Source organism: Notothenia coriiceps, unplaced genomic scaffold (assembly GCF_000735185.1).
Source record: "Notothenia coriiceps isolate Sejong01 unplaced genomic scaffold, NC01 NC01_scaffold00004772, whole genome shotgun sequence".
Classification (NCBI taxonomy): Eukaryota; Metazoa; Chordata; class Actinopteri; order Perciformes; family Nototheniidae; genus Notothenia; species Notothenia coriiceps.
Window position 1 is genome coordinate 4,499 of NW_011337473.1, and position 12,679 is coordinate 17,177.

General features: G+C 41.6%; 1 protein-coding gene across 2 annotated transcripts; it reads left to right on the forward strand.

Moving 5' to 3' along the window:
- Positions 1-506: 506 nt before the first annotated feature.
- Positions 507-12,629, forward strand: LOC104942540 (tubulin alpha chain-like). Of its 2 annotated transcripts, none has more exons than XM_010767767.1 (5): positions 507-635; positions 4,432-4,654; positions 6,610-6,758; positions 7,205-8,131; positions 12,311-12,629. In XM_010767767.1, the coding sequence occupies exons 1-5, from the start codon at positions 633-635 to the stop codon at positions 12,356-12,358; spliced, it is 1,350 nt and encodes a 449-aa protein (XP_010766069.1). In that variant the 5' UTR covers positions 507-632; the 3' UTR covers positions 12,359-12,629. The 2 variants fall into 2 exon arrangements, with proteins under 2 accessions (XP_010766069.1, XP_010766070.1); XM_010767768.1 differs by having other exon boundaries at positions 7,205-7,947; positions 12,127-12,629.
- The last annotated feature ends 50 nt before the right edge of the window (positions 12,630-12,679 follow it).

Below are 12,679 nucleotides of genomic sequence, written 5' to 3' on the forward strand. Positions count from 1 at the left end.
ACACATCAAGACATGTTTTTTATATATTTGTATATAGGCCTATATGAGACCCATACTATAATGCCTAAAGAGCATTCAGACTATCATCATGTAAGGACACTGAGGCAAAATGCGGGGAATGAATTAAACATGTATATATTACTTCATCTGCATTACTTGCACATTGGTCTTGCATCATAATCTGCACTATTGTATTATAATCTACTGTTTCCTCTTACACTATTTTAAAAAGAAAATCTGTTTTATGTCCTATAACTACGTTGCAATATTGGAGGAACTTGGGACTTAATATTTTCATTGCCATTACTACACTGTAGCCTCTATGCATATGAAAAATGTAGCCTTTGAATTGGAATTGGAATTGAATTTCGATGATAACACCATATAACACAAATGCAGTATGCTGCAAAGCTGCAATACATAAAGTGGCCTGCGCGCTCACGATGCACGTTCACGTTAGACACACCGGTGGGAGGGGTTTGCAGTGGAAAGCATTATAGCGTCGCAGCTCCTCGCCCACCTGGCAATACTCACTCGGACCGCATTGTAGGACGCCGTGAGAAGCTACTGACGAAACTAAAGCCAACTGCACGTTTCTTTTCTTTGAAAGGAAATCCCACTAAGAAGCAACAATGGTAAGTCTTATATGTTCTGTTTTGGTTGGAGAAACATTTCACTAGGAAGTTGCGTTTGTTTATCTCCTCGAATTGAGTCGATATTCCCTGCGCAGTTTGGTTTTACATAGTGCGTCAGTGATTCCGCAGTATTCGGATGCAGTTGAACATGTGCGATGTAGCAACTCTGAAATGCTCCCTCTGCGCACTCATGTCGCAGCACTCTTGTGTCAAATTGACTGAAATAGACTCAATGACCGGCAGTAAAGCTGAGTTGGCTGCTCACTTGGATTAGCAGGTGGTGATGACCAGTCTGTATATTTTCAGTAGGGATTATTCATTAAACATCGATGATACATAATAGTTTAATTGTTTTTTGAATCATTTTTTGAATAATCAAGTATTTTTTTAGATTTGGTGAAAGAACTTCTCTAAAGAATTGTATGATCTGTATAGTGTTTTGTTCTAGGTAAAAGGTTCATTAGGTGTGCCATTTGCGTCATAAGGAAATTAAGGTGTGTCTCACAAGTCAGTTCAGATTGAGACACGTATTTCTGCAGGGCAGGAAAAGAAAATGTCCCTTAAAATTCAAACAGCCATGGTAACATGGCTTTCAACATCAACACCATATAAAAAGTTGCTTCCATACTGCAGAGGGTAAAGACACTTGTTATTCATAGTTAAAGGGGACAAATGGCTAATCCAGGTCATATAAAACAAAGATAACCTTGCAGACGCTGTAAATGGTGGAGTTGATTGAGCACTTTCTGACATGCAGCAAAGTGTCATGTCTGTCAGGAATTGAACTTGCACACAGACACACAACATGTTACCCCCTGTTCTGTTTGCACAGTGCAGTATAAACACAGGTTGTTGGCATTGTCAGTACTGTTTGCTTATAAAAACAAAATGGTATCACTGTGTAGGCTACAAGTAGCCTATACCCGCCCTGGTCAAATATTCCTGACAATGTAGTTCCTGTATTGTTCATTGTTTATAGATCACATCTAAAAACTACTCTAACAATAACTGCAAATAACAATTTATGCATAAATGTAGGTTCAAAAGTTAAATGAATTCACACGACTTCCCCACACCACAATGATTTTATGATTGGCATCCATGCTTGTAGTACAATAGTTAGCTTCAGAATGACTCATCAGAACAAGTCATGACACCATTACAGTAAATTCAAAAGAAGTGATTACATTAGCAGCAAATCGGTTACAGTTTTGTATAAACTGACCTAGCTGCCAATAGTTCAGTTAAACGTTTTGGTTAATTATCCATCTTTAGAATGTTGCTTTCAAATGATTCTCTAGTTTAAGCGGCAAAATAAGCCAACCAGGCTTTATTGGGTTGGTCCACATCGATTGCATAAGACTGTGGCATCACCACAGGAAAGACCAAAGGGTTATCTATTATTCATCAGCGTTCATCCTTGCTAATTAATATCATCGAATCATATTGCATTCATTTACAGTATACACATGTAATCATTGATTCTGAAGCACTAGGGGAAAGACATTTATCTTGCAAAATGGATCACAGCAAGCACGAAGAGTTGGGGTATGACACCCATACAAGTCCATCCAAATTAAAACATGACCAACAAGTCTTCTTCAGTCATCCTCTTTGCACCTATTTATCATCCTCCTCCTTATCAATGGGGCCTGTAGATGTCAACAAATCCAGGTCGAGACAAAAAAGGTGTTGGACAGGACAATCGACCAGCAAAGGCAATAAAGAATACACTAAATGACTAAGAAAGCAATATAACAACATGTAAACATCCATCATGGAAATAGTTCATTTCTATTTTTGCTTTAAAGCATGGTTTCATATGTATCATCATAAAAAACCCTTAGCAGTTTTGATGTAGAACATATTCCTTTAGATGATTTTCCATCCTTCTCTTTTTGGTACATTATCTAGTTTCCAGTTATAGAAGCAGAAAGGCGATTGGGTATCTAGGGATCTCTGTTCCCATTTCTGCTGACCTGAAAAAACCGTATACCAAATTGATTGATTTGTCAATCTCTTACACTCCTCATTCATGTACAGTGCTCATTATATTGAGTAGTTTTAGTCACCAACAAACTAGAATTTCAAGTCTATCTGGCCACAGACGTACCCTTATTAACGTCATACTTTTTACACACACCCTGACAGAGACAAGTGAAGTTCAGCAGTTTGAGACTGCCTTGCCTTTAATTATTAACTGAAGCCTTTTTATGACTGGGTGTTAAAATATACTATCCCAGCATTCAAGTAAGAACATCAATACGCCAGAACCTCTAGCTTTTTTTACGTTTGATCCTTTTCAGCTTAAATGATAAAGAAATTGTTTTGCGATTGCAGAACTTTCACCATATGTGGTGCAAAATGTGACCACTATTTTTGGGAATGCCTATCCTTGTTTACTGAAACTGAACGCCTTTGCTGCTAGGTGTCAGGTTAGGATCCTAAAACAGCTGCTTCACATAACTCTGCTGAACTGGAAGCACAGGTCCAGTGTAAGGAGGGTCACCTTTGCTTTGGAAAACTTCTGATGATAACTTTTAAGATTATTATATCTAAAAATCCTTTGATCAACATGGATTAAGTGAGAGATTACAGAATCTAAAGGTTCCCCCAGCCCTAAATCACCACCTGATCATTGAGAAGGGGAAAGTTGAGGGAAGGATTTAAAAATAGCAGCCTGACGTAAAAGTAAGGTGGGGCTTTAATAGTATGTCAAAGTTTGTACTGTTTTATAGAATGAAAAAAGGCCTATAAAAGTGGGTTTTACAATGCTTACTCGTATCTTAGACTTATAGCAATTTTAAGAAATCACTTCAGGCTCTCGTAACTTATTTTTAGTTTATCCAACATATTGTAGACAAGACAAATAAAGTATCTTCTTCACATTGATACAAATATACAAAATCCAGTATTGTTGTGAAACAGCCTGTGTCATTGATTTGAAACATTGTTTCAAGGTGTATACTATCACATTACCCAACACTATTCTGAGTCTGTCTCAGATAAGCAAGACAAAGCTTAAGCCTTTACTTTTAGAGGCTTTAATTTACATGTGAGCTCTTTGTTGTTCTGTTTCATTAAGCCAAACAGTAATAAATTACTACTTTCTGGGCAAAGACTGAAGGGAGAGGCTACTGCAAATACACTAATACTTGTAAAACATTTTGGAACCCTGCGACTTGTTCAGATGGCTTATGATTTAATCAGTGTTTTTATTTAATGGTCTTCAGAATTGTTGGATAAATGTGTCAATACTGCTTAGCTACCAGTCCCTTATTTCAAAGCCCTGGAAGATCTTTCTAATGCTGTTATCCTTATGTTTCTGTTAGTTTACAGTTTATTGTTGACTACTGCATGTTGAGGAAACACACCTACATACAGTGTGTAGGCATAGTATTTTGCAATTGTTTGGTGATTCTATTGGTAGTTTCTTTTTTTATTTTGGTCATCTGGTTGTAGGAATGTTAACGCCAGTTGTACTCTGAACTCAACCTCCCTTCAGCTTATGACTCTAGCTCACAGACAGTCACATGAGCCAGTGACAGCTGCAGCAAATCTTGTTTTGAGCTTGTTCTTTCACCTTCTCTCCACCAAGTGCTGTATATATTTGCTTCCACCTAGTGGCTAGGTTAATAAATTGCTCCTTTTTATTCCTTAAGTATAACATTGATTATCATTTTAAAGCTTTTGGCTCACTGGGAAAGACCAACACTGTTGCTTAGCAATTATTTTCCTTCCTCCACTGTCCTTTCCTCTGCCATATATTTTAACTTCTTTACTTTTTCTCTTACAGCGTGAATGCATCTCTATCCACGTAGGACAGGCCGGTGTCCAGATGGGCAACACCTGCTGGGAGCTCTACTGTTTGGAACATGGAATCCAGCCGGACGGCAAGATGCCTGAAGTGAAGGCCATCGGAGGCCATGATGACTCCTTCACCACCTTCTTCAGCGACACTGGGTCTGGGAAGTACGTCCCCAGAGCCATCTTTGTGGACCTGGAACCAACTGTCATTGGTAAGAAGGGTTATGAGGTGGAGCTTGTAATGTTTTGAGTCATCAGTAATGTGCGTTTTTAAAGAAATGGTGGTAATAGTAGTTCTTTCAGTATAAAAAAAAAAGTGATACTAGTCAACCATCATTATCCATAGACATTCAGTTGTCTGTACATGTACACATAAGTTATATTTAACTATTTTTTTTTTGTTCAGAAACTGTTTTATTGCCAGGTAGGTTCACACGTACGAGGAATTTAACTTGATGTCATGGTGCATACATAAACATTTTAAACAAAAATTAAAAAAAGTACACGGATGGCAAACTAAGAACTCTAGCATATATATAGCAATAAAATAAAGCAGTAATTTACATTGAAATAGAATGCAATAAATTATAGAATATAAAATATGCGCGGTAAGCAATATTTAATATCCTGATGGAGCGCAGCCTCCTGCCAGAGGGGAGGGGGGTGAACAGTTTGTGTCCAGGGTAGGAGGGTTGAACTATTCTTAGTGTGAAGTTGGGTCCTTTTTTATCTTCATGGTCAACCAAACCATAAAAATGTCCATCTTCATGGTGTGAAAGCCCAAATAATATGTTGCCTTGGTCAGTCCGTGCAATTATTTATCCAATAATACAGGGCTCGACATTAACGACTGCCCGATGGCCCGGGGCCATCTAGTATTTAGCTCGGGCAATGAAGCCTCACCTGCTGGTTGCCCGATCGGGCAATCTATTATGCCAGTATCATGCAGCTGGCGGATCCAGTAAGAGTGACCCGACAGTAAAACTAAACATATCTATAACTAGTTTAGGTAGTTTGAGCGGTAATTAAAATAGCTACGTGTGTGTTTTGTCCGCTCACCGCAGCATGTGATCACGCAGAGCTGCGTGTCGACTCGTCAGCAGCAGCTGATCTCTCGCTCCCGCCAGATTAGACTTCACTCGCGTTTTATGTCCATATCGATCAGATCTAGCTAGTTCTAGCTAATGATAGGACTACCTGCTTATTAAAAGACACCTAAACAATAAGTGTCGCTATGCAACTGGGTGAGGCCACAAAGTATAGCGCAGGATTATGCATTTATTTACATGCCCACCGGAACCCCGAGGCATTACCAATAGATTGAAGCACAATCAACCCATACAGGACATCTCTTTCTCCACATTAAGTGAGAGACATTAGAATTGACTATTCTTGTCTGTCACATACTCTTCTTGTCTGTCACATAAGTGGCGCAACTGAACTATTGCGCTAAAGGGAAATTATTTTTGACCGGACATTTTGACTGAAGAGATTTAGATTTGCCGGCTAACGGGAACTCTGACGTCGCCATTTTGTGTGCTTCGCGGATGCGCTCGGCTCCTGTCGACTGCTGCTCGGGTCTGCTCTGTCAGCTCCCGGATGAGGAGGCATTCGTTTGACCAACTTACATTAGATAACATTACAAAGATTTTTAACAGGGGCCATAATAGTGTAAATAATGTTTGTTTTGGCAGTTATAACTGAATGTAATGTTTTGTACTTTTTGACATCTGGGAAGGCATTTGCGTTCATCAGATAGAAAGTTTCTTGACCAACAACTTAAGTATTTCTTATAGCTATGCAGGGCATGCAAGCGAGCAAACACAAACAAGAACAAACAAACAAGTGAAATGAAGAATGAAATTGTACAATATAATATTGTGGTGCTTCATCTTATAATTCAGTCTAGAGAATGTACCAGACAGCATCTACAGTAAGACCTGCACATATCTACATTTTGTAGGGGGAGGCCCCCCCAAACCCTTCGTGCGTCATTTCGTCCGCGCGCATTTTTCAGGGCAATCTCCATTGGGCTCAGGGCCATCTGTAAATTAGTCTAGATGGCCCACAGGGCCATCTCCCAAAATCCTTAATGTCATGCACGGAATAATAGCTATTTGATGACAGATTTCAAATTTGTATTCTCAACTTTTCTGTTATTTCCTAGATGAGGTGCGTACAGGAACCTACCGTCAGCTATTTCACCCGGAACAGCTGATCTCCGGGAAGGAAGATGCAGCCAACAACTACGCCCGTGGACACTACACCATCGGCAAGGAGATCATTGACTCTGTCCTGGACAGAATCCGCAAACTGGTAAGGCCCCTTAGTGGTAGTTGTCAGAAATTATGAGTTTAAAAAAGCCATTCAGATTTGGCTCTCCTTCCTATGTCCACAAAGACTCATTAAAATATACCACCCAACTTCTGTGTTTCACGACCCAATGCTACCTTTGCAGTAAGCCATAATTCTTCACAAACAAATGAGAGCAGACTGGGCTTTTTCTACCTGGAGGAGGGCTTAAAGGGACATGCGCTAAAACAGAAGGTTTCAGAAAGAGGCAGAAAACAGTTGTATTTGTATTGTACGAACTGTGTTTAACATTAAAGCATGTAAACATGTTCTAGTAGAAACCCAAAAATGGCAAACTAAAGATTTTGTTTTATGATTATACACATCAGTATAAATGCGGTGCAAAGAAATGCTTTGTTATTTGTTACTGTTTTTTTCAGTCTTTGTCATTTCTTTCACTGTGTCCTTAGGCTGATCAGTGCACGGGTCTCCAAGGCTTCCTGGTCTTCCACTCCTTTGGTGGAGGCACAGGTTCTGGTTTCACCTCCCTGCTCATGGAGAGACTCTCCGTTGACTTTGGAAAGAAGTCCAAGCTTGAGTTTGCCATCTACCCGGCCCCCCAGGTTTCCACAGCTGTGGTTGAACCTTACAACTCCATCCTGACCACCCACACCACCCTGGAGCACTCCGACTGTGCCTTCATGGTAGACAACGAGGCCATCTACGACATCTGCCGCAGAAACCTAGATATTGAACGCCCGTCTTACACCAACCTGAACAGGCTCATCAGCCAGATTGTGTCTTCAATCACAGCCTCGCTTCGCTTTGATGGAGCCCTGAATGTCGACCTGACAGAGTTCCAGACCAACTTGGTGCCCTACCCTCGTATCCACTTCCCTCTGGCCACCTATGCTCCAGTCATCTCTGCGGAGAAAGCCTACCATGAGCAGCTGTCCGTTGCTGAGATCACAAACTCTTGCTTTGAGCCAGCCAATCAGATGGTGAAGTGTGATCCTCGTCATGGTAAATACATGGCCTGCTGTCTGCTGTATCGAGGTGATGTGGTGCCCAAAGATGTCAACACAGCCATTGCTGCCATCAAGACCAAACGCTCCATCCAGTTTGTGGACTGGTGCCCCACAGGCTTCAAGGTGGGCATCAACTATCAGCCTCCAACAGCGGTCCCCGGTGGAGACCTGGCCAAGGTGCAGAGGGCTGTGTGCATGCTGAGCAACACCACAGCCATCGCTGAAGCCTGGGCCCGTCTCGACCACAAGTTTGACCTCATGTACGCCAAGAGAGCCTTTGTCCACTGGTATGTTGGGGAGGGCATGGAGGAGGGAGAGTTCTCCGAGGCCAGAGAAGATATGGCTGCCCTGGAGAAGGATTATGAAGAGGTTGGCACTGACAGCATGGGAGAAGAGGATGAAGAAGAGGAATACTGATGGTCCTAAGGCCTGTATTTAAGTCAGTAACATAATATTTTAACCTGTTTTCAAATGGGCCAATTAGTTGTATGTAGCGATGAATAGTATAGGGCAGGCTTGATGTACGTATAAAGCAACAATTTGGTTAAGAGAAACAATATAATTATCCTTATTATTAACATAAATCTCAAAACACAGCAACATGGTGAATGGAAAACATTTCTTGAGTATTTCTTAAAATAAGTTGCACGATGAGGAACTCAGTAGGATATTCTGCATACTGTGACACATTGTCACATTTGATGTGAAACACAAACCAAACCTAACCCAAGATATTAACTTATGATATTCAATATTTTTTCAATGTGATTACATTTGACAGACTCATTAGAGAGGGCTGGTCCTATGTAACCTTAAATGTGTGGGACATATGTTATTTTGAGCCTTTTTTTCTTTTTGCCGTATCAGACTGGGAACCCTCTATTTTGTGCACCTCCCCCCACTATCCTCTCCCATGTGGAATGTAAGTTATGAAAGGCTTCTATGTCAGTTTCGATATACCATTCAGCTGTGAGTGTGTGAGAGCAAGAGGGAGAGAAAATGACTGACTCACTCCCTGACTGGTGTTGTTTGTGTAGTTCATACCCAGACAGTGGCCTGCAGCAACAATGGGTTCGCAGTATGAATTACAGCTCTGTGATCCAAAGAGGGCTGTTGAAAAGTTGTACCATGGATAAAACACTGGCCTTGACATTTCATTGAAGTTTCTTGTTTTTTACGTCACATTACATTGGTCTGATGTTTCTCTGTGTGTAGTGAATTAGCTGATTAAACTGAAACAATGTAATTTGTGTCATCTCCCATCATTGCTAAGGATCTCATTGCCCGCCTTCAGTTTGCAACCATCAAAGCATATATCTTTAACATGTGTTCATTCAGATAAGAAAGAGCTTTATGTATTTTATTACAATATTGTATGATTATTTCTTTATTATACAACACAGAAAAAATGTTGTAAGTGTGTTGATAAATATGTATGTGTGCATGCATGCATAACATAAGCATTATCACTATCCTAGCCCACAGTCCTGTTGACTGAATATACTTTCATTTCTATGCAGAGATATAATCAGGGAAGAACATTTTGCAGGCTATTGGTACATTTCCCAACATAACAACTTAAGATTGTCAGTTAACTAGCACACAACATGACACAATAGGGGGGAAAGTGATCATGAAGAACAGTTTACAAATGGTTATGTCTCCTAACATGAGTATCTAATCTTAAACTGACAGACAAAGCAGTTTAATGTAAGTGCGGAAACATGACAGACAATGTTAGGGACTTCCCACTTTTCTGCTGCTCCCTCCCGCCAATCAGCAATGCAGCTGCTTGCTGTGGTTTCCTGCCTGCCCCCTCCACATCCTTGCCTATATAAACCATGACTCTACTTCTCCTCCCCACTTCTGCCTTGTATCTGAATCCTCACCGTCAGTCGAAGGACCAGCAGACAAAATGGTGAGTAACAGCTCGGCTGATGACGTAGTCTTAACATTTCCACTCTCTCTTTCTCTCTTCCCTTCACCCTCCCTTTGTCTCTGTTTCTTAGCATTAGATGGATCAAACAGCCGGGCCTCTTTAATGCTCATAAGGCCTCTGCTGTGAAAAGCAGCTTTATCTTTTCAAGTTACTTTAGTTTTGAGTTGAATTTAACTTTAGCTTTAACTTTAGATATCAGAGAGGAATGCCAAAGGATAACCACTCATGAATGTAAGAGTCCATAAGTCATTTAAGTAGGCCTACTCTTAGACAATGTAGGCCAGGTGACAGACAATTTACAAGTTAGACGGCTTTGTCATTTCAAAAACTTGGATGTACTGCAAGTTATTATTAAGGAAAGAAACATATGTGACGAATGGAAACTAAATGACTGGAGCCTTGATTATGTTTTTTGTTGAGGAATTAAAGTAATTTTGTTTGAGTGGTCAGGTCAATCGGGGCAGTTGGGGGGATGGATAGAAGGGACAGGGAAAATAGGAGTGGTCCGGACTACAGTAATAGTTAGCCGGCAGCCATTTTGCAGCTGTTAGGAGTTTTTGTCTGGAGAGAGATGTGTAGACTGGGAGCAAGAGAGGGAGACATCCCTCACTGTTACAGCACCATGCAGCTGGACAGGATGGGGGAGGAGAGAGACACAAAATGGGAGGGGATGAGGAAAGGGAGGAGATACAGGATGGAGCAGTGGGGGGAGGCATTACCCTTTTCTTAAAGCGTGGCCTTCCTGTCTACCTTAGATTACATGTTCTATACTTTATTTGAGGAAACTCTTTTTAATGTTTTTTTATTGCTTTTAAAACTGCATTTCATTTGTGGCAACATGTCATGCCCACACGCTTGACTGTCGTTATAAAGAGTGCAGGCTATGATCTTATAGCTGCTTTCATTAGAATGCTGGCCATGCTTGTATTGACTTAGAGCAGCTGAAAGCTCCCACATTTTGCCCTGGCACGCACAATTCAGCTGTCAATGCTTCTTTGTCAAATAAGCAGACAAAGAAACATTCACAGTCCCCTCTGAACCGAGTGCAGACATCAAACCAAAGATTGTCATTCAACATGAAGTTCAAAGAAAAAACACTACATGACATAAAGCAATAATTCAATACAACTGTTTTTTTGCTTTTCCTTTAACATTGTTAAACATGAAACGACTCAATTGAATGTACTTACCAGATATTGAGTGGCACACACTGTAAAGATCCCCAGGGATTTTTTAGCAGAATTTCCTAAAGCAAAGATTCTTGCATTTGGAGATTAAATCAAAATCTCATCATATTAGTTGGCTTCTTTCTTTAACCAACCTCTCTCCCTTCTTTTAATCAGCGTGAGTGTATTTCCATGCACGTCGGCCAAGCCGGAGTCCAGATGGGCAATGCATGCTGGGAGCTGTACTGTCTGGAACATGGGATCCAGCCAGACGGACAGATGCCCAGTGAGCGAGAGCAATCCGGAAGGAGGAGCCACGACTCCTTCAACACACCTTCTTCAGTGAGACAGGGGGCAGGAACAAAGCATGTTCCGGCGAGAGCGCATGCTTTGTCGACCTGGAGGCCCACTGTCATCACAGGTCAGTAAATGGATGTAACCTGAAGCTTCAGCTTTGACTCACAGTCATATATGCCTTATGAAAATGATGGACATTATTTCTTGCGCATAAAGTTTTTGCTATTTTTAACTTTCATAGATGATGGTTCGTACAGGACACGGCGCTACCCCGTCCCAGCTGTTGCCCACCCTCGAGCAGCTGATTACAGGGAAAAGGAGAAGATGCTTGCCACAACTACACGCCGCCGAGGTATATCATCTATCGGCGGTAGCCAGCCCCATCCGGCAAAGGAGGTCATCTGATATGGTGTCTTTCCGACAGGACCCTGCGTAACCACTGGTGAGGATGCAGTTAGTCTTAGTTATTTATGGTAGACTTGTCCTTTTGACTAATCATCGCTCGGCGCATACTATTAGCAAAGCGAAAGAAATGTGGTCGCAGCAATGTTTGATCCGTTCATAAGTGAGCATCGCTAAGACTTGATAGTGTCTAACAACGCCAGGCAGGCATCTTTCTTTCAGGCCTGATCAGTCGGGCCTGGCCCGCTGGGGCAGGGATTGCCTTATCTTCCACGTCCCTTTGGTGGAGGCACACTGGCCTCTGGTTTCACGCTCCCGTCGCAAAAAATGTTGATGGGAAAGACTGGTGCTGTTGATTACGGAAAGAAACAATGATCCAAAAGCTTGAAATTTGCGCGTCTAGGGCCCCAGCGCCCCGCAGGTCTCCACCCGCAGTGGTGGCGAGCCTTACAACGTCCCTGCCCATCCCTGACCACCGCACCCACCAGCCCCTGGAGGCAGCTGCCCGACTGTGCCTTTCATTGGTAGACAGAAGAAGGGGCCCGCATCCNGGTGCAGAGGGCTGTGTGCATGCTGAGCAACACCACAGCCATCGCTGAAGCCTGGGCCCGTCTTGACCACAAGTTTGACCTCATGTACGCCAAGAGAGCGTTTGTCCACTGGTATGTTGGGGAGGGCATGGAGGAGGGAGAGTTCTCCGAGGCCAGAGAAGATATGGCTGCCCTGGAGAAGGATTATGAAGAGGTTGGGATCGATTCCTTTGAGGAGGATGAGGAAGGAGAGGAATATTAAATGGGCTAAGCTTGCATTTGCCAGTTATTTTCCATTATTCTCTTAAGATAATATGAAAGAAATACAATGAATTCTGCATGTTTGTTTTTAATTCAGAAATATGCATTGGTTTTATTTTAAAATTCAACTTTCTCATCAATAAACTTATTTGTTGTGCCATCACATGCTGTGTGCCAATCTGTTTTATTAATTTGTCTTATCAAAAACTCAGAACAATGTTGAATTACCCAATTAGTTTGAAACGTGTTGTTATAAATCTTTCCCCAAAATATATTGCCTTTTTTATTTGTTGGCTTTGTGTATGCTTCAGTACGTATGCTG